Source organism: Coturnix japonica, chromosome 2 (genome assembly GCF_054131305.1).
Source record: "Coturnix japonica strain WE chromosome 2, WE-NBRP24, whole genome shotgun sequence".
Classification (NCBI taxonomy): Eukaryota; Metazoa; Chordata; class Aves; order Galliformes; family Phasianidae; genus Coturnix; species Coturnix japonica.
This window is the reverse complement of record NC_140664.1, coordinates 19,792,959-19,815,653: the sequence shown is the minus strand read 5'-3', so window position 1 is coordinate 19,815,653 and position 22,695 is coordinate 19,792,959. Positions and strand designations below refer to the sequence as shown.

Genomic DNA, 22,695 nt, shown 5'->3' with positions numbered 1-22,695 from the left:
TTTGTGCATGTGTATATTTATTTGAGATTCCTAACTACTTGACCTGATTAATAAAAGATATTATCTCTCCCTAAAGAACTTCACCTAGCAACCTCTGTCCACTCTCCTCAGATAAAGATGCTTGCAAATCAGTCAACCATGGCTGTGAACATATTTGTGTTAACACCAACGATTCCTATATCTGCAAGTGTCACGATGACTTCATACTGAGGGAAGATGGGAAATCTTGTAGAAGTAAGTTGTTTAGTCTTCATTATGTAGTTTCTGACCTGTTAATGAAACATATTATTTATATAGCGTGTTCTTTGTGTCCTTAACAATCTGCTTCACAAAATAACATGAAGTCCTTCCTGGAAGATTCCTGTTCTACTTCTTAATATTCTGTGAAAGCTATTTATGTAGCTAACTGTGCTAACTACAATTCTTGTTACTCCCAGGTAAAAATATCTGCAAAACAGTCAACCACGGTTGTGAACATGTCTGTGTTCCAGCTGGTGATTCATACACATGTCAGTGCCACAAGGGATTCATACTGAGGAGAGATAGGAAAACATGCAGGAGTGAGTACCTAAAACTTTTATGGGGAATATATCCCCCCAGTCATAGAAGTAATTACAGACTTATTTTTTCTCAAAATTGGCTCATGCCAGCTTTGCATTTAGGAATAGATCTAATAAGGAAATTCTCTTAATGATTCTCAGATAAAGACCTGTGTAAGTCCATTGACCATGGCTGTGAACATGTGTGCGTTAATAATAACAGTTCATACAGCTGTCAGTGCCACGAGGGATTTGTCCTGCGACAAGATGGAAAAACATGTCAGAGTAAGTATCACAGAATCACAGAATCACAGAATTATCAAGGTTGGAAAAGACCTAGAAGATCATCTAGTTCAACCATCACCAATACTTCCCAGCTAAATCATATTCATCAACACAACATCCAAACATTTCTTGAACACTCCCTTGGTCGGTGACTCCACCACCTCCCTGGGCAGTGCATTTCAATGCCTGACTACCCTTTCCAAGAAGTAATACTTCCTAATGTTTAGCCTGAATCTCCCCTGCCGCAGCTTGGAACCATTCCCTCTAGTTCTATCACTGTCTACATGAGAGAAAAGGCCAACCCTCAGCTCACTACAACCTCCCTTCAGGAAGTTATAGAGAGCAAGTACCAATATGTCTGTCTGCCACTCTTCAGCATTGCTATAGGAAAACAAAGATCACAGAATCATAGAATTACCAAGGTTGGAAAAGACCTAAAAGATCATCCAGTCTAACCGTTCACCTATTACCAATAGCTCCCAGATACAGCGTTCTATTCTGACACGTGTTCTTTAAATGTTGTGTTTGGAGCCTGTGAATTTATAAATATTTTAAATAGAATACGTATGAATGTTTCAATTTTTCATAGGCAAAGATGTCTGCAAATCAGTTGCCCACGGTTGTGAACATACTTGTGTTAATAATGATGATTCATACATCTGCAAATGTCAGGAGGGGTATGTTCTAAAAGAGGATCAGAAAACCTGCAGAAGTAAGTACATTATATTTGGAAATACACTGTTTCTCTGAGAGTTACCTGACCTCACTTCAGAAGCCAAATTTACCAGACTCTCCTAGATTGTCTCCCAGCTTCAGTGGGTAAAACAGAAGAGGTTAATTTCAGCTATGAATAGTTACAAACAAGGTATATAAACCATTTTTATTCAATATTAGCAGCTAGAAGCCCTTCTAGCATTTACTGCCTCACTTTTAATTTTTCAGTTGTTTCTCTGCCATTAGAGTTTGTACTATAAAAATATGAGCGTTGTCCATATCGGGCAGTATTTGTAGGAGTTGTAGTACTCTACAGTGTGATGTGTATTGGCAGATAGTCACTGATTGTTGTTAAAAGCAGGCTCCTATCCTTTTGATAAAGACTGTATGCAAGCTGCTCTAGATACACTACAAGGTTGGCCAAGCAATGAGGTGCTCAAGGTTCTATCTGTGTTCACGCAGTGCTATCTACAGCTTTGTGCAGTTCTTCATCAGCTGAACACTTGTGCTCATTTATCTCCCAGGATGCACTGAAGGCCCAGTTGACCTGGTGTTTGTGATTGATGGATCGAAAAGTCTCGGAGAGGATAATTTTGAAGTTGTTAAACAATTCGTCTCAGGAATATTGGATACACTTGAGATTTCACCCAAAGCTGCTCGAGTTGGTTTGCTTCAGTATTCCTCTGAAGTCCGCACAGAGTTTACATTGAGACAGTTCAGCACAGCCAAAGACATGAAGAAAGCTGTATCACAAATGAAATATATGGGCCGAGGTTCCATGACAGGAATGGCTCTGAAGCGAATGTTTGAGAGAAGCTTCACAGAAACAGAAGGAGCCAGACCGCTGTCTGCAAACATCCCTCGAATCGCCATCGTGTTCACGGATGGACGAGCCCAAGATGAAGTCTCTGAGTGGGCTGCCAGAGCCAAGAGAAGTGGTGAGTGGAGACGTCTTTCATTCTTTCTAAAGGGTAAATATGGTGTTAAGCTAAAGAGAACACTGGGAAATTCGTCAAAAATCCCAACAGTAAGAAGACACTCATTAAAAAAGAACAACCCCGTCTCTTCAAAATACAGAAAACTACCAGGAAGTTTCCATTGTTTAATAATTTATTATGTTATATTTTTATTTCTATTATGTATTTTTAACTAAGTTTAAGCCCTGGTGCTGTTCTCGAAGGAAAAAGGGTTCTCCTTTCGTATGCATATAGCTGCAGTGAATTTCTAAACATCTTCTAAATAACAGAAGCATATTAAGCCTCTTCATACACAGTTTTGAAGGTATATGGCATATATACATTTCTGATGCTCTCCAGCCCTCTTCCTGAAATGACTAATACTCATATTTTCCTTTCATGGAGGAACAAGGGTTTAGAAGTGCTGATGTAATAATTATATGCAATTTCTTCCCAATCTAGGTATAATTATCTATGCCATTGGAATAGGAAAAGCAATTGAAGAAGAACTGCTGGAAATTGCTTCTCAGCCATCGTATAAACATCTCTTTTATGCTGAGGATTTCACAGCAATGGAGGACATAAGCGAAGAGCTGAAAGTTCAGATCTGTGAAGGTAACGGTATTCCACTTTAACTGATAGAAGAGGAATGCATGAATGCAAGCTTACAGATTGCTTTTGCATGCTAAAGGAGTGGGTACTTTTATTCACAGTGACCTCTATCATAAGGTAGATCATTGGTATAACACATTGCAAGGTGCCAGTCACTCACAATGATTTTTCCGCCTTTTCATATGTAAGGAATATATATACCTCATCTATCACTAGGTAAAGGTTCTGGACTTCTTTTCCTTTATTTTCTTAATGCTTGTATTAAATGTACACTCCTGTGCTCAGAATTGCTTCCTCCCCTTTCTTTTTGCTACACTTAAGTCAGCAATGAACCCCACCCTGCCAAAGCAGCGTGATCTGTTTCATTAGGAATGTGGGAAAATAATAATGGATTCATAAAGTTTTAATGGGAGTAAAAAATTCATTGAATATACCTTCAGAGCTACAGAGAATGGATCGCAGTTGTACGTAAGCTCCAAGTTTTGCTCCACAAACATAAGTTTGCTGCAGAAAGAAGCCTTCCTTGTTTTGGCACAACCAGCCTCTCTCTAAACATTCCCAGCTGATGTTTTGTAAAGGAAAGGGGGAATGTGAGCTGGGATTAAATCTGTACAGCCAGAGAGGACTGTGTGTCTCTTCTACTCACATGCTCCCAGCACTGAGTATTATTAGAACATTCAGATTTGTACTTGAAGCAAAACACAGTAATGTCACAGTGAGTAATATTGAGCACGGCGTAGTACAGGATGGTTTAATTCTCACTACATGTATTTGGTTGGTTTTGGTTGGAATTAATTACAAAGCTGTTATACTTTGCTCCTTAGTGTTACTATATACATTGGCTGGCAACCAACAGTGCATTTCTTCCTCATTCATACACCAAGAAAAAGAATGTGAGAATACTTCCTACTTTGTATGTCCTTTGGGCTTCTCTTAGTCATAAGAATCTTCTAGCTCAGTCTTTCTGCAACTCCAAATACGATGATAACACAAAACCAAGTCTGTTCATTAACTTTCTTACTAGGCAGATAATCCACTGATGACAGCGCGTCATCTCAAAAGCCTGGGGAGATGCCAAAGACAAAATTATCTGGCAACTGGTAAAATTATTCTCATTCACTAGCAAACCTCAGAGCTCAGTTAAGGAAATGCATCCTTCAGGTACCCCCAATAATATTTAGCAGCTGTAATTTTTTTTTTTTTTTTTTTTTTTAAATACATTACTTGTAACATGAAAAATAAGTAAATCCTGCCCCTCTGTGGCAGTTTTTAAACTGCACCTCTAGTAGCAGGGCAGAGCTGGTGACTCATAGCATCTGCCTGGCTCAGCTCTAGGCAGTGCCTCACACCTCTGGGTAACTCTGGACTTCCCAGCTGGTTGTTTTGCTGGACGCTCCAGAACTTCTTATTGCTCATCTCCTCACTCAACCGGAAATTCTGCCTCCAAATGTGTCGCACAAGCTGGAAGTTCATTTTTCCTTTCAGTTTTTCCTCTGGGCCTCATTTTTTCCCCCTCCTTCACTAAAGTAGTAATTAAGGCACCAGCATATGATGGCAGTGAGGGGCCCTCTGCAGCCCAGACATGGACTCCACCGCCAAAGCCTCTCATCCCCAGTCCCTGCCTGTTTCTAAGCAAAGCAGAAGCCCTCCAGATCTGTTTTGGGGTAAGGCTTTCTCCTTTCACTCTGCAAGAAAGCATCAGCTCTGTAGAACAGCTGCCGATTACTATTAATTATTCTCAATGATTAATCGTGAAAATGTCTTTTTCTCTTCTATTATTAAGAGGAATTATTAAGGATAATTCAGCTGGAAGAGCACCATCCATTGGCTCATTTAACACTCAGTTCTCATGATTGGAAGGACTGATGAAGATACAGCAGTATCACATACAACAGGCACTCATGGTGGTTGCCATTTTACCCCTGTTCACAGTATGGGAGCCTTTAATTACATGGTTAGATTTATGTTTGTCACCAGACCCCAGCCCTGATCAGATGACAGCACTCAGCAGCCTGCTGGTTAACATTCTGTTCTTTCAAATCACACATTATGACTCCTGCAAGTAGTCAGCCACTGCCTTGGAAACCACTTTCTTTTGGGCTTTTCCCTAACTAGTAGTTAGATTTTGTTCCAAAAGGGAACACTAGAAACAAGCACCTCAATTTAACATGAGTTCTTTGAGATCTCAGTGTTCCATCAAGCAAGGTCCCAGTCATGCTTTTTAGTGTATAGAAATGCTCTAGTTCTGCCCAGCATTATTAATCTACTTGTAAAGTAGATTGTTCTGGAAGGGCTCCAATAGTCAAGTTGAAAGGCGAGTCCTTGTGTGTAGCCAAGGGCTGAGTCCATCAACACTGGATCTCTTGAAGCCTGCACAGGTACGAGGCCATCTCCACGTATGGTGAAATACCACATAAGAAACATCATTTTTCATGGAATTACATCTTTATTATCCCTTCTGTGACCTCATTTAATTAAATGCCAATTTCTTTCTACCAGCCTTGAGAGATTCAGCTCACCAGCAACACCTGTCATCATCTGGGAGGCTCCACAGGACTAATCCACAGTCATCAGGTTGGCTGTTTGCACTGTGTCCTGCTGCATCCCCAGTCATTGCAGCATTGCTAAGCAGCCTCACCATGGCTTCTTCTGCGGAGAGCCCTAATAATTCACTTTACAGAACTGCTTTCCCCACACATTCTTTTCTGCAACTCAAATCTGCTTCTAGTACAGAAAATCTGAGATCTACCGTAACAAATGCATGGCTGCATGCTCCCTTTTACACCATCCAAATGAATTACTTCAAGGGGAAACTTGTACATCAACACTGCTTGATTTCTGTGAAGCATGTTCAGCTGTCAATCACTTGTTTCTCACATGGACCTTCCCAACTCCCTTTCAGTTCTGCAACCCGCAGCTTAAACCACATACACAGTAAATACTGCCTAACAGCTTGGTTCCTTCACGTCCATGTGTCACTAGTCCTCATCGTGAATGATGCTCGCTGCCATCAGTGAGATTACTCGCTGATTAGGGAGAACTCTGTGCATGCGAGTAGCAAAAGCACTGTCCCATTGAGTGGGTGTGATTTTTAGACTTCTGGGGGGTTTCCTGCAGGACCTGAATCAACCACAATAGAAATCACAGATGTCCTTGCCTGTCCCAGTCTTGCAATACAGCATAAGTATCTTTTTGAAGACAGTCACACTCGCTCAACAACAACAGGTAATTAGGTTCTTTCTTTAGGTAATTCTGACTGCTCTTTTAAGGAGCACTGTGTGATATTTTCCACTATATACAAAATCTACACCATAGTGTTCCTGTGGATGTTGACTTGTTTTGAGAGCAGGAAGCTGTATTAAATTTGCTCTGCACTTAGAAATCTTTGTCTTTCCCTCTCTCAGCCCACTGGATTTATTCAGCATTTTGTCTCTGCTTAACTGTTTTCCAGCAAAAACTTCCAAAGATCAATGCAAATGTGAAAACCTTGTGACGTTCCAGAACTATGCCACCAATGAAGTGAGAAGACTCACGCAGCAATATATCCTTTCACTGTGTTTCTTATGTATAAGTCAAGAACAGGTTAAAAGAAATTATAACCCAACAAGTCTAAGCTGACTCCATAGCTCACATCCATCTATTGTAATGAAAAGCTGAACTACTTCAGATTGTCAGTCACCAGGAAGCAGGGCTCTTCAGGCTTGAGACCTTCGCAGAAGGGTCCAAACATATTAATAAGGACACTTAACTTTTAACAGTTTCTAACAGTAAGTATCTTAAGGATCAGCAAAGAATCATAGAATTACCCATGTTGGAAAAGACCTTGAAGATCATCAAGTCCAACTGCAGCCTAACCAGTACCCTAACTCTAACAACCCTACACTAAATCATATCCCTAAGTACCACATCCAAACGGCTCTTAAACACATCCAGGGATGGCGATTCAACCACCTCCCTGGGGAGCCTATTCCAGTACTCTACTAGCCTTTCTGTGAAGTTCTTCCTAATACCCAACCTAAACTTGCCCTGGTGCAACTTGAGGCCATTTCCCCTCATCCTGTCACTTGTCACTACTGAGAAGAGACCTGCCCCACTCTCACTGTAAGAACCTTTCAGGTACTGGAAGAGGGCGATAAGGTCTCCCCTCAGCCTCCTTTTCCCCAGGCTGAACAGCCCCAGCTTCCTCAGCCTCTCCTCATAGGGCTGATTCTCCAAACCCTTCACAAGCCTTGCTGCCCTTCTCTGGACCTGCTCCAGTACCTCCATGTCTTTCCTCTATTCCAAAGGAATGGGTAGTCAAATCCAAGCCTAACACTCATTGCGTTGTTTACTTTGGATAATAACAAATAATCGTTTTATAGTTACAGGGACCACTATTTCCCTTATGGGCTGCTAGGGGAGGTACCAGATATAATAAGGCATTTTCAGTAAGATTCCCAATGTAGAGGAATCAAAGGAATTACCAAGGTTGGAAAAGACCTCCAAGACAATCCAAGTCTAACCATCCACCTGTCACCTGTGTTTCCCACTAAGCCACGTCCCTCTGTACAACATCTACATGGTTCTTGAACACCTCCAGGGATGGTGACTCTACCACCTCCCTGGACAGCCCATTCCAGCACCTGGCCTGGAAGTAGTATTTTTTCATAGTTTTTCCTAGTGTCCAATCTGAGTCTCCCCATTGCAATTTGAGGCCATTTCCTATTCCTACTGCAAGTTACATGAGAAAAGAGGCTGACCAGGTTCCCTCAGCTACTCCCATAAGGTTTGTGCTCCATACCCAATATTGCCCAAGTGTTTGTTCACCTGTTCACAAGCTGGGAATATGCTGATGTCCACTCATAGTGAAGCTCAAGCTGAGTGTAACATTTAACATCCCAAGTCAGTGCACATCATCTGTGTTCTAGCAGAAATGTCATGCACAGCAATATATGACTCAGACCATCATTAGCTCTTTCCTTAACTTCTGTCTACTAGAAGAAATGACAAAGAGAATGGAAGACCTGGAAAACAGACTAAAATACTGATCAAAATGTAAAGCGTTGTACACACTACACTGTGTATTTATACATACAATGTTGTGAGAGCTATTTTGTTCAATCAGTTCAAAGTAAAATAACAAATCCTTGTCTAAAGTTAAAAAGTATTTTGGAGCCCTGCATCTATACGTGTTCTGTCTTACATTGACTGCAGATAAGTTTTGAAAGTCTATATATAAAAACAATTTAGCAACTAGCAGAAATCCTAAGTAAAACTTAACTAAAAGAAGCTATGCAAAACATTAAAATGCTGTTATTTTTTCATGTGAAAACTCCATGTTTTGAAGTATTTTTAAGCTATGAATGTATTTGGTTTCCTTTTCTGTACTTCCCTCCTCCACTCACTCTGTTGCTGTTTCAAGCATCCTGATGCATGACTATGTGTATACACACACACAGACATATATGTATGTATGTATATAAGAGCAGTACAGTGCATTAACAGCAGTTAGGTTTCATACAAGCTTTCCAACATGCACAGACTGCAGAAATCAGTTGAATAGTAGAGATTTATACACCTGTATTGAAACAGCGATGAATGTAAACCAAATGGGAAGTCTGTTGAGTTACCACAGCATCACAGTCTGAAATTCCAAAGTACTGTTTGTCATATCCAGACCGGATGATGTTTCTCTCTTACAGGCCTTGGTAGATTTAAGTGATCATGGATAATCTAACGACCCACCATCCTCAACAGTGACTTGAGAACATCACCTCAATCCGATTCTACCATGTTGCATTCAGAACGTTGGTTTTTTTAGACCAGTTTGAAGATGTTACTTTGGTATCTTACTGAAACTGCACTGTTATTCATCATGTCTAGCAGTTAGTCTGTCTGCATCTGACACACAAGTTCTCTTGGCAAGAAGAGACAAGCAGAATAAGCTGCATTAGTAGCCTGTGACTGACTAGGTTAAAAAAAAATAAGTGTTAAAAAATTAAGTGCAAGTAAATTCTCTGGGGTCTCCCACCAACACCCCAAATTTGCCACTGCCTCTTAACTCGTTTCCCCATGAGAACTCCAAAAAAACACCAAACCTTAAGAAAGCCACAGCCTGTTGGGATCCGATACTTACCATGGTCAGGTCTTACTACTGAAGGTCAACTTCTACTGTAAGCAACAGGCAAGTTTTGTCCTGTGAAGATTACTTCTAACAGAACAAGACAGACAGCAGCCATAATGAATCTTCATTTCTAGTTTGCTCTCTAAAACTAGAAGTATAATACAATACAAAGCGTTCTTAAAATAGATCTGAAACCAGTTTTATTGTAGAAAGACCACCTTTACAGCATTTACTTCTCACTGGTTTGTTCTGGCATGCTTCTAATGATGTCAGAGTCACCTGGAAAACAGAAATACATCATTACAAGAAGATCTGATTTTGATGACTTAGAAAATACTTCTAACTGCATTTGTGTTGATCCATGCACAATATGCTTAGTATAATGATATACATGTCACTAGCATTTTCAAAGCCAGTACTAGAGCAGCAGTCCAGTCCTGGAGGACACAATGCATAGTATTAATATAGCGAATGTCTAGCCTCCCCTGATCATCGCAATATCAGGACAGCGAGAATATTCGCATTGTACTACACAGCAGAAAGGCTGCGTTCCGCTCCTTTAGCCTAAGCTAAAGTAAGTCCTTCCTAAGCACTCATGACATTGATGCTTACAGCCACTGACAGGATACCAACAAGCGAAATAAAGGATACTAATGAAACAGGGAATTTAAACTGATGTTATTTGGGCAATATTTGGGAGTAGCTAAAGCAGAAATCCATGTACATAACATGTATATAACGGAAATACACCTATATAAAACAACTCACAATCCAGCAGTTTATTTTACCAAGTTCCTAGATTAACAAAGTTGAGCAGTAAAAGGAGCTGAATGCAAATCTAAGAAAACAATTACTGGACAAAAAGAATAATAGATCTTGGTGGCTGTTTAACCCAAGGGAGAACTTGGACAAGGTATGACCACACCTCTGCGCTTTACTTGCTAAGCACAGCTACTGACAGGTGAATGTACCGATACATACCCACTTTGTCCATTATAAGGCAGGAGACACGTACCTGGGTCAATAATGGCCAGCGTGCACACTCTGTAGTATTTTCCACATGCTGTGCCCAATTCAATGTTGTTGCCGCTGTAATGATGGACACCGGTCTTTGCAAGCATGGCGTAGTACTCGATCTCTGATTTTCTAAGATTCAGAATCCGGGTATTAAAGTACTGACAATTGATTTGATTGACTATACAACAAAGCACCGTAACACATCCAGACCTATAATCAGTACACACCAAACAACTCATCATGTGTATTTCATAGCACTACAGAGCACATCTACAAGCTACTCTGCATTACCAGCTTGCACAAATCACATGCTGCAGTTCTAGCTGAGCACTGGAACAGGCTGCCCAGGGAGGTGGTGGAGTCTCCTTCTCTGGAGATATTCAAGACCCGCCTGGACGCCTACCTGTGTGACGTGGTGTAGGGAACCTGCTTTGGCAGGGGGGTTGGACTCGATGATCTCTAGAGGTCCCTTCCAACCCCTACAAATCTGTGATTCTACAAAGCACCTGCCTTAGTTTTTAAGTAAGACTTTTATCATACATCTGCTTACCTCAAAGCAGGACAGTTGTTGGCAAGGATGACCAACTTGGCTTTGCCTTGCCGAATCATCTTCAGAGTCTGTTTGTATCCTAGCACGTATTTCCCACTTTTCATCACCAGCTGAAGCCTGGAGTTGATGGACTCCAGGGACTTTTTCTGCAAAAAATAAGTACAAGAGTTTCATTATGTGTTATTTTACCTTTCAAAAAGGTGGCAGGGAAGTTAAGGTGAAGGAATTCCAACCACGGGTAAGCACAATGCTGGCACTATTTGACAGCTTCACAACATACTTCTTATCCATTACTTGGTAATGAAAAGCACCGCCACTGTCACATATGCTACCCAGTCACATCATGGAGTATTTATTTTGCATTTGCAAAGCTCAGCTGGTCAAAAGCTCAAATATAAACTACCTTAGCTTACAAACCTGAGCTACATTTCTAGTTTGGCACTTCGCAGGGCATGCACTAATACGTGTTCCATTGGTTGGTAGAAGCAAATAACCACATGCAGTAGGTGAAGACCCTCCAATAGGTGTATAGCAGCCAACAAGGAATAATGAACAGTGTCATCTCAAATGAAACTCACACTTGCTACAGCTGCTTTAAGATTTACAGAATCACAGAATGACCCGGGTTGGAAGGGACCTCAAGGATCATGTAGCTCCAACCCCCCTGCCTGGCAGGGCCACCAAACATACACATTTACTAGATCAGGTTGCCCAGGGCCCGTCCAACCTGGTCTTGAACACCTCCAAGGATGGGGCATCCACAACCTCCCTGGGCAGCCTGTTCCAGGGCCTAACCACTCTCCTACTGAAGAACTTCCCCCTAACATCCAACCTAAATCTTCCCTCTTTCAACTTCAAACCATTTCCCTGTGTCCTGCTATTGTCAGCCCTTTCAAAGAGTTTACTCCCCTCCTCGGTGTAAGTTCCCTTCAGGTATTGAAAGGCTGCAATGAGGCCCAGTTTAAGACTGGAAGGTAGCAGCAAATACAAAATCTGAGCGCTGCGGCTCTTTAACCACGCTATGAACACAGCACAGCCCCCCTCGCCTCCGGCTGGGGCAGGGAACCCAGGAGCAGTGAGGATACTGCATAGGAGAAAACCGAGTACAGAGAAGCAGGAAATGAGCCCCGGCCCCACAGCCGAACCACGGCCGGGCCGCCGCCACGTGAGGCCACACGCAGCCATTTCTCACTCACCGTCTTCTTTGCGGCCACCATTATCGCTGCCTGGCGTTAGGTCTGGCGGTACCTGGAAGACAGGAGGAGCGGGGGTCGGGTTAGAGCCGAACTGCGGCTCCTCGGGCCCGCCCGGCCGAGCGCCACTCACCACACGCACGCCGCCAAGATGGCCGGGCCGCCAGAAAGGAGCGAGCGGCCGGCGGGCACCGCCCATCCCAGCTCCACATCTCGCGAGGTGTCGCCATTAGTGGGGCGGAGTTAGAAGCCAGCGGCCGTGGGGACTCTGTGGCATCTGGAAAGCTCTTTATTATTGTTTATTGTTATCTGCGTGATCATAATGAGACCTCATGTTCGTAGAATCATAGAATCGTCTCAGTTGAAAAGGACCACAGTGACCATCCACAATTCACCCCCCTGCTGTGTGCAGGGTCACCAACCACCAGAGCAGGCTGCTCAGAGCCACATCCAGCCTGGCCTTGAATGCCTCCAGGGATGGGGCATCCACAGCCTCCTTGGGCAGCCTCTCATTTTCTTCAGTCCTGACCTTGTGATCACAAATTACTGAGTCATGAGTCATTATTGTGTTTCACCTGGAGCCAAAACTTCATGATCCATCAGTTTCAGTAGAGATGGCAGCAAAATGAGTTCCCACCCTGAGCTTTCTTTATTTCAGAGTTGTTTTTGACTGAAGCCACTAAATCATTTCATAACGCTGTCACGCAGCGGTGCTGACACCAGTGATGGGATGCCCTGCTGTGGGTAGGAGGCAAAAGGGTGATGCAGGGACCTCCTGAGGTCGTATTCCCCTGACACTGGCATATCATAACTCTGCTCAGCCATCCTTCCAGTGACTTCTTCCATTCCTGAAACTGCTACATCCAAAGCTCTTCACCTTTCAACTCCATTAGCAGGTGCACATCCCTGCCACTTAGATAGACCAACAGATAATCACAGAATCAGAATTATCAAGGTTGGAAAAGACCTAGAAGATCATCCAGTCCAACCATTACCAATACTTTCCAGCTAAATCATATTTCTCAACACAACATCCAAACGTTTCTTGAACACTCCCATGGTCGGTGACTCCACCACCTCCCTGTGCAGTGCATTCCAATGCCTGACTACCCTTTCCGAAAAGTAATACTTCCTAATGTTCAGCCTCAATCTCCCCTGCCGCAGCTTGGAACCATTCTCTCTAGTTCTATCACTGTCTACATGAGAGAAAAGTCTGACCCCCAGCTCACTACAACCTCCCTTCAGGAAGTTATAGAGAGCAATAAGGTCTCCCCTGAGCCTCCTCTTCTCCAGGCTGAACAATCCCAGCTCCCTCAGCTGCTCCTCATAAGGCCTGTGCTCCAGACCCCTCACCAGCTTTGTTGCCCTCCTCTGAACACGTTCCAGGGCCGCAATGACTTTCTTGCAGTGAGGAAACTGGACACAGTACTCGAGGTGCAGACACACCAATGCCGAGTACAAGGGGACAATTACCTCCCTGTTCCTGCTAGTAACACTGTTTTTGATGCAAGCCAGGATGCTGTTGGCCTTCTTGGCCACCCGGGCACACTGTCGGCTCATGTTCAGCCGAGCATCAATCAGTGCCCCCAGATCCGTTTCCTCAACAGAGTCCTCCAGCCAGTCCGCCCCAAGCCTGTAGCACTGCCTGGGGTTGTTGTGGCCAAAGTGCAGGACCCAGCATTTGGTCTTGTTGAACCTCATCCCATTGGCTTCAGCCCAGCTATCCAGCCTGTCCAGATCCCTCTGTAGGGCCTCGCTACCCTCAGGCAGATCAACACTCCCTGCCAATTTGGTGTCATATGTGAACTTACTGAGGGTGCACTCAATGCTCTCATCCAAGTCATCAATAAAGATGTTGAAGAAGACAAACCCCAGCACCGACCTCTGGAGAACACCACTCCTGACTGGTCTCCAACTGGATTTAACTCCATTCACCACCACTCTCTGGGCCCGGCCCTCCAGCCAGCTCCTTACCCAGCTGAGAGTGTACCCATCCAAGGCACGGGCTGCCAGCTTTTGCAGGAGAATAGCATGGGAGACAGTGTTGAAGGCTTTGGTGAAGTCTAAGTAGAGCACATCAACAGCCTTTCCTTCAAACATCAGACGGGTCACAGGATTGTAGAAGGAGATCAGGTTGGTCAAGCAGGACCTGCCCTTCATAAACCCATGCTGGCTAGGTCTGATCTCCTGGTCATCCCACACCTGCCACGTGATCTCCCTCAAGACAATCCGTTCCTTTACCTTCCCTGGCACCGAGGTCAGGCTAACAGGCCCGTAGTTCCCCAGATCCTCCTTACAACCTTTCCTGTAAATGGGAGTCACGTTGGCAAGCCTCCAGTCTTCTGGGACCTCACCCATTAACAGGGAGCGCTGAATGATAACGGAGAGCGGCTCAGCGATCACCTCCGCCAGTTCCTTCAGTACTCTCGGGTGAATATCATCCGGACCCATGGACTTGTGACAGTCCAGTTGGAGTAGTAATTCCCTGACCGCTTCTTCAAGAATCACAGGGGGTTCAGTCTGCTCCCCAGCCGAGACTACCAGGTCAGAGCGTGGGGAGCCCTGGGAACAACCATGATGACTTATAAAGACAGACGTAAAGAAGGCATTCAGAACCTCTGCCTTTTCCTTATCCTCTGTGATCACATTCGCAGCCTCGTCCAGTAAAGAATGGAGATTCTCCTTTGTCCTCCTCTTATAGTTGATGTACTTGTAAAAGAGTTTCTTGTTTGTTTTCACCCCAGTGGCCAGCTTAGATTCAAGCTGGGCTTTTGCCTCTCTGATTTTCCCTCTACACATCTTAACAGCCTCTTTGTAGTCATTCTGAGTTGCTCTTCCCTCCTTCCACAGGTGGTAGATTCTCTTTTTCTCCTGCAACCTTAAGAACAGTTCCCTATTCATCCACGTCGGTCTTCTTCTCCACCAACTCATTTTGCGGCTCAGGGGGACTGCCCGCTCCTGAGCCTTTAAGACTTCCTTCTTTAAGAGCAACCAGCCATCTTGGACCCCTTTGTTCGCTAAGACTGAACACCAGGGGACTGCTCCTACTAGTCTTCTGAACAAGTCAAAGTCCGCCCTCCAGAAGACTAAGGTGGCAGTTTTGCTATTCTCCCTCCATGCTCCACCTAGAATCAAGAACTCTACCATTTCATGGCCACTCTGTCCAAGACAGCCCCCAACCTCCACATCTCCCACCAGACCTTCCCTGTTTGTGAACAGCAGGTCTAGCAGGGCAGCTCCTCTCGTGGGCTCTCTCACCAGCTGCATTAGGAAGTTACCCTCTATGCATTCCAGGATAAGCGAGCTAATGCAGCTCTGTGCCATATATAAGTAGAAATCAGAAGCTTGACCCTATCTGGCACCAGCCCCAGCCCTATCTTGCCTCCATGGGTCTTGCTTGGGGGTATGCACCACTTCTTGTTTGCATAGTGAAGTCTTGAGTAACGCCAGCAGTACATAACGCTTTATGTTTTCCTCAGTGCCTAATGCATAACTATTTTGGTGCCTTGACCACCTACTCTTAAGAAGTGATGCTTTACACCGGGCTTGCTTACGCAAGCAACTGTAAGACATCTTTCACTCAGACAGCAGTGCTGTGCTGTGCGGTGCCGGAGCACTGACAACAGGTTGCCGAGAGGCTCCGGGGTCTCCTCCTTGGGGACCTTCAGTAGAACTAAAAAGCGGACACCCCCGTGTTAAAACCTCTCGGCGCTCCCTCCACAGATCGCCCAGCAGGAGCCCAGCTCCTCCTCACCCCCCCGCCCCGGCCCCGCCCGCTGCCTTCCCCTCGGAGCTGCAGAGCCATGGGCTGCTCCAGCAGCGCCCGCAGCCGCCCCCAGGAGCCCCCCAGCAGCAGCGGGGCGCCGACGAGGGGTGAGCGGGGCCGGGGGCTGGGCGGGGGGCAGCGCCGGGTGCCCTCCCTATCGCACAGGTGATGGGGGAAACCTGAGGGGCTCTCAGCTTTAGGGGCGAAAGCAATGTTTCGCCTTTTATTTCTTCCCCAACAAAGTTTGGGGACCGTTATTATAGGAGCTCGCAGGTAACAATTTTGAGCTCTCCAAAACCTGCATCCTATTTCCTATGGGAAAACCTACTCGCTTTTCAACTTAATGCCTTTCTTTCCTCTATCCTTCAGTTCTAAATACCTCCCTGCCGTCGTATTCTGGCTGCAGCACCCGACCTGTGTTGTGTTCACCCGCTAGTTGGGCTGTGTGTCTTTAGTTGTGTTCTAACCGAGTTGAATGGGAGAGGGGAGTTTGGAACAGATGCCTCTAAGCGTGCTATTAACTGGAACAAAATATCCACAGCCTCACTGGGCAACTTGTTCCGGTGTCTCACCACCCTCACGGTAAAGAATTCCTTCCTAATATCTAGTCTAAATCTACCCTCTTCCAGTTTAGAGCCATTTCCCCTGTCCCCTGCCTCCTTTAAATCACAGCTTCAAGTTCTTAGAATTGTCACGTTTTGTTTTTCAAGCATCACTGAGTGGAAAAAATCACACAGAGAAGTTAAGCTGACAGATGTAGCTATTGCCCGCTCATGCTGCAGCATGCATAATCCCAATGCATTATTATGAGCAAGCCATGATACAGCTCGTGGCAATACCTTAATAACCAATGCATTGAAGACCTGGGGTTGCACCATGTGGCTCTAAGCCTTGCTGACATCCAGCTGGCACACAGGTTAATTACAGCACCAGTGAGGAGGACTGGGACCTCAGAGCAGCTCTGTACCTGCTCCCCTCTGACTGTCACCACAGGAGCTGAGTGGGCTGAAGAGGTGTGTGTCCCCATTGTGGACCCCCTTCCTTCCTGGTTCAGCTGCCCTTTACAAGGGGAAATGATTTTAAGTTGAAGTGGGGAAGATTTAGGTTGGATATCAGGGGGAAGTTCTTTACTATGAGAGTGGTGGGGTGCTCAGAGAGGTTGCGGATACGCCATCCCTGGAGGTGTTCAAGGCCAGGTTGGATGGGGCCCTGAGCAACCTGGTCTAGTTAATGGGGAGGTTGATGACTCTGCCTGATGGCTCTGACTATAGTAATAACTATCCCAGAAAATGCAGTTCATCCAGATCTCATCATTATTACACAGCACATTTTGTGCATGACCTCCCAATCTTTCAATCCTGACATTCTTTCTGAGAAGGTTAAGCTCAAGCTCTCGTCAAACTGAATGTAATTAGAAAGCGATTAAACCAACCTGATAGGTGGGTAGAGCTCATTCTGAGTTTTCAATGAATACCTGTCAGGGCGATTTTGCCATTTCTTTGTGCATAAGTTTTGCCTGCCAAGAAGGGCTGTTTCTTTGAGGAGGTTGATGAGATGTGAAAGAAGAGGAAGTTTTATCTAGGTGAGTATTGCTGTCATTGGGTGGTTTGCTGAACATCATATCAATGGTAGTTTAGTATTTAATAACAGAACAGGTAGGTGTCCTGGTGGGTTCTGAGCACCTCCAGAGAAGGAAAGTCCACAGCCTCACAGGGTATGTGTGAGAGCAGCAGCAGCTGCAGTGTGTGAGCTCTGACAGGCAGTGCTTGTGTGGTGCAGGCCCAACTGGGCCCATTTCTCACCTAATTGATGTGCCCACTGAATTATCTGTAATTCTCTTGCTTTCCTTTGCCATGACTAATAGCATCATCAGGGGAGAACTCCCCACTTGCTGATGATTACAAAGCCATAGCTGAACAAACACAGCTGGATGCAGTGGAGGATGTGAGCCTGGCCTCTGAGGAGCTGAAATGGGGTGAGCACCCGCCAGGGGAAGAGGCCACAGCTGTGACTCCAGCCTTGGGACCAAAGATTGACTCAGTCCCTGAGAGAGAGGAGCCAGAGGGCACCGAGCCACCATGTGAAGCACTGGAGCAGAGCTCGGAGCTGCCATCTGTGTGGAGAGAGGAAAGCACCGGGACTTCACCACCAACACTGAGAGACAATGGTGGGCCTCCAGCGCCAGGACCTGCAGAGGACAGTGGGCTGGTGGAGGGCAGTGACAGCGTTGTGGTGGAAATCATCAAGAAAGCGGACATTGCTGAAGAGGATCACTTCATTGAGGGTAATATCTGTGCTTTTGTAAACTCAGAACTAATTCTGTCTCCAGAGACTTGGCAGGGAGTCCTTTTGAGTTTAATGAGAGCCACCAGAGAGCTTCTGGTGCCAGAAGTTTGGTCACGGGCTCTGTCCAATGCAGGGCATGTAAGGATGTGGCTGGGGAAGCCTCAGGCTTACAAATTCATGCTGTAATAAATCAGCCTGGAGATCAGTCACAGGGCTTTGGCCACCAAGCAACTCATGCTGCTTGCAGGACAAGAAATGGAGTTTTGTTCTTATTTGATCTAACTAGAAATAACATGGAATGACAGTGTGTTAACTTGTATGCATTTTCTTTCCATGAGGTGTGTAAAGAGACTTTCCACTTTTACACCCTGGTGTATAAGATACTTAGGACTTGCTTTGTTTCCCCTTATTCTTCAGTAGCTGTGTGAATATAGATGAATTATGTAGTAGCTTCCCTGCTGCAGCCCAGATGCTGCAATACTCTTTTCCTCCCATTGCAAATAAAACTGCACATACCTAAAATAAAGTCCAAAACCAGGAAAAAGAGTGGTTTGAACCAGGTCAGTATTTAGAATGTTTAATCAAGGGAGTGCCACGGGGAACTGGTGAAAGCATGGAAGGGATTTTATGGGCATATGCCTGGATGACAGAAGGCAATGGGGAGCATCCTGATTGATCCTTGCTGACCCACTGAGCTCCGTACCACTGTGCAGTGCCAAAGCAAAATCAGGAAGGAGCTGGGGCACGCAGCGTTCTTACAGAGGATCCTAATTTGATCTCCATCATTACCGTTCCCAGATGAGACGGGAGAACAGGTGGAAACTGAGCTGCTCAGTCAGATAGTAAGTGGAGGGCCCGAAACAAAAGAAGAGGAAACAGGAGAAGCTGTGGATGGCGCAGCAGCAACAGAGATAGGTATGTTGACAGGAGGGAAGGACTGCATGGGTTATGGTTCAGGAGGCAGAAGCTGCGCTGTCCCCAGGGTGCACATTTCTATCATGCAATGACTAGGGCTTTCCTGAACCACTTTCTGCATTTCCTTGCCTTAGCAATAGTGTATTTCTAGGGGCGCAGGAGGAACAGCCCTTCTTCTGTCTCCTTAGCATATCTCAGATAGGAGTGCGCCAGTGCAAACTGCTCAGCAAGCAGCTGGGAGCAAGAAAAGCAAAGAGCACTAGGAATGGGACAGTGGCCATTTACATCTGGGGTGCTGTTATGTAAGGAAGCAATTCTTCCATCTCGAAAGGATATTGAAGAACTAAAGATTCTGGGCAGGGAAGCAAAATTCCTGAAGGGAATGGAAACATTCATACACTGTGAGAGATCAAAAGCATTCCAAGCCTTTGCCTCTGAGAGGATATGACTGAAAGGATACGAGCTGATTGCAGCACGAAATGAACAGTGCTTTAAAGGTAGTTGAGGTTCAGCTCTGAACAAGGAGATGCACTCTAAGGGTGCTGAATGGCTCTCTGGGTTTCACACAAGTGAAGCCTAGAAGAAGAAGGTAGCCAGGTAGAAGGTACCCAGGTGGGGTGGGGGAAGAGGAAGCTCAGCCAGTAGCTGCATGTGGCTGCTTCATGTCCAGACAGAACATCCTTACAGATGGTGGAGAAAAGCAGCTGCCCCCTCCGTGCTGTGGTACTTCAGGGAACTTGCACCTTGAATTCCTGTAGGGTATATTGAATACCAAGATTTATCCTACATTAATCGCTATGTTATTTCTTTTTCCGTGTGTTTCAGAGACAACCAGTAACAAGGAATAGAAGCTACATCTGTATGAACATCCTCTTCTTGGGCCGACCCTTCTGTTCACATGAAAGCTTTTTAATCTTGCTGCATTGGGAAAAGAGAGCTGTTATAGATGGAGCCATGAAGCAGAGTAAGAAGCATCAAAAGAGGTTTTATATATTATATATGTTTTTGAAGTCAAGCTGCCGAGACTTCAAGTATTTGAAATACCTGACCTGGTATCTCCCTGCCACAGAGTGCCTTCCATACATTGCCAGCACAGCAGGATGATTCCTACAGATGTATAACCAACCAGTTTTCAATTAGGAGCCACTCCAGGTTTTAATTTCAAACCTCTGAAACCTTCAGCATTACATAGGGTAAAGAATATAGTGTAGACTGGCTTTAGTTTGATTTTAATGGTAGTGCAAGCAGAAAGTCAGAAAGGGAAGTCCTGCTTCTGAGAACTCCTGTAGGTGCAGGTAATGCCTCTGAGTGACCACACAACCAGGTTATGGAGCTGCTGCTTGGTTAGCACACATGGTGATTTAATATGGTGTCTTTAGTAACGTAGCTCCTAACATACACTCATGGCTTCTAAAACAGGCACCTAGCCAGTGGCTTATAGAAGCCTGTTCCCATAGGAGAGGTCATCGTTCCATTCCCCCATTTCTCCAGGAAAATCATGCATTCAGGAATGGTGCTTTGTTCCAGAGCACTAAGGAAGCATTTCAGAGTTGAAGCTGAATGGCAAAAACCTTCAAACAAAGTTTATGTTGAAAAGAGGCCCCAAATATAACTGGTGTTATGGAATGGAGCATAGAACTTTCATCTAATGGTGAGTTACACGAAGGGACTCTGTTTTTATTGGAGACTGTTTGGGAGACCCTCTGGCATAAGCAGAACCCAGAGGGAAGGTCAAGCATCTCAGAAGGGCAAACACTGCTGTTTCTATTAGCTTTATTGTACAAAAGGACTTCAACAAATTTTATTGTCAGCAGCAAATTATCAAAATCCCCTCTAAGCTAAATTTTGTGCTGCGTATGCATGCCTGACTTCAGCTGACTTCTGTCTGTATTAAATATTTTAATTGATATCCCTGGCCTATCAGCTTTTTCTACTTTAGCTGATATTCCTTAGCCCTATCACTGCATTTACGGTTTTCTGCCTGTCAGCAATCTTTTCAGACTGCAGCTATTTTGTCAGCTTCTTGTAAAGGTCACCTTCCTGCAGGCATACAGCCCGGGGTCCTCCACCTCCAGCAGCCTCAGTGGCTGAGTTCCTCCTGTATGCTGGGGATTTGGTTTGACTACCAGCACCTGAGCTGGCACCACCCAGCTCCTAAATACAGGGAGTCTGCTGTGCTGATTGCTTGCAAGATACATGTTAGATCTGGAGATGCAGTTTGACTGGCTCTTTTGAAAGATTTAAATGCAGAACTGATGGCATTTCCATGGCAGATGGTACAACATTAACAGCACCAGCAGAGACAGCACTTGGAAATAGAATAAGAAGATACAAGGAACAAGATAACCTGTTCACCTCAGAATCACTCTTGCTGCCACCATTGTTACAAGGAAGACAGGTGACAATATACACTCCTACCTCCTTATTCAACTTTTTCAATCATGAAAAGCAATGCTAATTGGAAGCAAGAGGAGGGTTACCTGATTGGTGACTCAGCAGCTCAGCCTTTCTCTATCATCTTCAGTCTTTACATCCCTTGCAATTACAACAGATGAAAGCTATATTACCTTTTCCTTCCCAAAAAGTGAAACATGCATGATGCTGTACTAAACACAAGATGTTACTTGTATCAGTTACAAGATCAGAACTCAGATGCCAGACTTATGCTGAACATCCCTCCCTTGAAAAATAAGACAATCACTGTCCTGCTGAGGCTCAGTATTTATGGTCACTATGCTACTAAAATACAATGCAGTTATTTGCTTCTGCAAACCTCTGGACATCACAGAGATTGCCAAGGGCAGAAATCGGTCTGTGGATCAAACAGCTTTCTCAGCTTAAGATACAGCCGCAGAGCTAGTACAATGTACCTCAGTATCTTATTGTAAACATCACCCAAATAAAAATGAGTTTTCCTAAATGCATATCAAAAGCCAGACTATCTTAAGTCTTAGACTTTAGCCAAGCTACTGCTTACCATTCCATGATATTATAAGTGTTGAACAGAATCATAGAATGGCCTGGGTTGAAAAGGGCCACAATGATCATCCAGTTACAACCCCCTGCTATGTGCAAGGTCACCAACCACCAGACCAGGCTGCCCAGAGCCACATCCAGCCTGGCCTTGAATGCCTCTAGGGATGGGGCATCCACAGCCTCTTGGGCAACCTGTTCCAGTGCATCACCACCCTCTGTGTAAAAAGCTTCCTCCTCAAATCTAACCTACACCTCCCTGTCTCAGTTTAAAGCCATTCCCCCCCCTTGTCCTATCACTACTCACCCTTCTAAGCAGTCATTCTCCCTCCTGTTTAGGAAAAATAGGACCCTTGCATGAATAAATCTCTAATCTAACTAGAAAGCCAGACATTTTGCTTCAATTACTGAAAACCATAGCCTTAAAGAAGTTAAGCTTGAACCCTGCTGGCTCTATGCAGCCAAACATGTTAGTGTTAGGATCCCAGAAGCAATGCAGCTTGGAAAGGTTGGCTCTTCTACTCAACGCATAACTTTTTTCAGATAAATACTGCATGGAGAACAAGGTGCTTGCAGCAGCAGATTAGGGCAGGTGAAGTTGTTATACATTTTAACAGAGAATAAAGTTTAATTAAAATTGTCTACCAAGCTTTATTTTTGTGTTGTTTAATCTGTGGGGCAATCATTAGGAGGGGAAAAAAAAAAAGCTAAAAGAAAACCCTGGGAGAAGGTGCAAATTGAGGAAGTGCTTTGCTTTCATAGAACTAAAGACCTCATTTTGTTTCA

The 22,695-nt window shown here is 44.7% G+C and overlaps 3 protein-coding genes and 1 non-coding gene across 13 annotated transcripts in view; 2 read left to right on the top strand and 2 right to left on the bottom strand.

Annotated features, from left to right (window-relative positions):
* Positions 1-8,417, top strand: part of MATN2 (matrilin 2) — a 61,757-nt gene extending 53,340 nt beyond the window's left edge. For 5 of the 8 annotated variants that reach the window (XM_015856088.3, XM_015856090.3, XM_015856094.3 and 2 more), the window contains 10 exons: positions 112-234; positions 438-560; positions 702-824; positions 1,414-1,536; positions 2,063-2,476; positions 2,957-3,109; positions 5,606-5,680; positions 6,224-6,331; positions 6,558-6,647; positions 8,081-8,417. In XM_015856088.3, the coding sequence (XP_015711574.2) occupies positions 112-234; positions 438-560; positions 702-824; positions 1,414-1,536; positions 2,063-2,476; positions 2,957-3,109; positions 5,606-5,680; positions 6,224-6,331; positions 6,558-6,647; positions 8,081-8,133 (1,385 nt within the window). In that variant the 3' untranslated portion in view covers positions 8,134-8,417. The remainder of the gene's footprint in view (positions 1-111; positions 235-437; positions 561-701; positions 825-1,413; positions 1,537-2,062; positions 2,477-2,956; positions 3,110-5,605; positions 5,681-6,223; positions 6,332-6,557; positions 6,648-8,080) is intronic. The other 3 variants (XM_085539390.1, XM_015856096.3, XM_015856093.3) reach the window with 2 other exon arrangements.
* A 969-nt stretch (positions 8,418-9,386) lies between these two features.
* Positions 9,387-12,141, bottom strand: RPL30 (ribosomal protein L30). 2 transcript variants are annotated; one of them, XM_015856098.3, is made up of 5 exons: positions 12,103-12,141; positions 11,973-12,024; positions 10,777-10,922; positions 10,225-10,355; positions 9,387-9,488 (listed from the first exon to the last, which is right to left on the bottom strand). In XM_015856098.3, the coding sequence occupies exons 2-5, from the start codon at positions 11,991-11,993 to the stop codon at positions 9,439-9,441; spliced, it is 348 nt and encodes a 115-aa protein (XP_015711584.1). In that variant the 5' UTR covers positions 11,994-12,024; positions 12,103-12,141; the 3' UTR covers positions 9,387-9,438. The 2 variants fall into 2 exon arrangements, with proteins under 2 accessions (XP_015711584.1, XP_085395523.1); XM_085539397.1 differs by having other exon boundaries at positions 11,973-12,141.
* Positions 9,599-9,733, bottom strand: LOC116653048 (small nucleolar RNA SNORA72). The gene has a single exon (XR_004306456.2). It is a non-coding gene; the product is annotated as a small nucleolar RNA SNORA72 (small nucleolar RNA).
* Positions 12,142-15,735: 3,594 nt separating the features above from the next.
* ERICH5 (glutamate rich 5) lies at positions 15,736-21,402 on the top strand. 2 transcript variants are annotated; one of them, XM_085539395.1, is made up of 4 exons: positions 15,736-15,842; positions 17,600-18,019; positions 18,820-18,936; positions 19,762-21,402. In XM_085539395.1, the coding sequence occupies exons 1-4, from the start codon at positions 15,773-15,775 to the stop codon at positions 19,782-19,784; spliced, it is 630 nt and encodes a 209-aa protein (XP_085395521.1). In that variant the 5' UTR covers positions 15,736-15,772; the 3' UTR covers positions 19,785-21,402. The 2 variants fall into 2 exon arrangements, with proteins under 2 accessions (XP_085395521.1, XP_085395520.1); XM_085539394.1 differs by lacking the exon at positions 19,762-21,402 and having other exon boundaries at positions 18,820-19,166.
* The last annotated feature ends 1,293 nt before the right edge of the window (positions 21,403-22,695 follow it).

Coding starts and splice junctions, on each gene's coding strand:
- ERICH5 (XM_085539394.1), top strand. CDS start 15,773: ATGGGCTGCTCCAGCAGCGCCCGCAGCCGCCCCCAGGAGCCCCCCAGC. Junction 15,843..17,599: donor CAGCGGGGCGCCGACGAGGG/GTGAGCGGGGCC, acceptor CATGACTAATAG/CATCATCAGGGGAGAACTCC. Junction 18,020..18,819: donor AGAGGATCACTTCATTGAGG/GTAATATCTGTG, acceptor TACCGTTCCCAG/ATGAGACGGGAGAACAGGTG.
- RPL30 (XM_085539397.1), bottom strand. CDS start 11,993: ATGGTGGCCGCAAAGAAGACG. Junction 10,356..10,776: donor AACAACTGTCCTGCTTTGAG/GTAAGCAGATGT, acceptor TCTGAATCTTAG/AAAATCAGAGATCGAGTACT. Junction 9,489..10,224: donor GCTGGCCATTATTGACCCAG/GTACGTGTCTCC, acceptor TCTGTTTTCCAG/GTGACTCTGACATCATTAGA.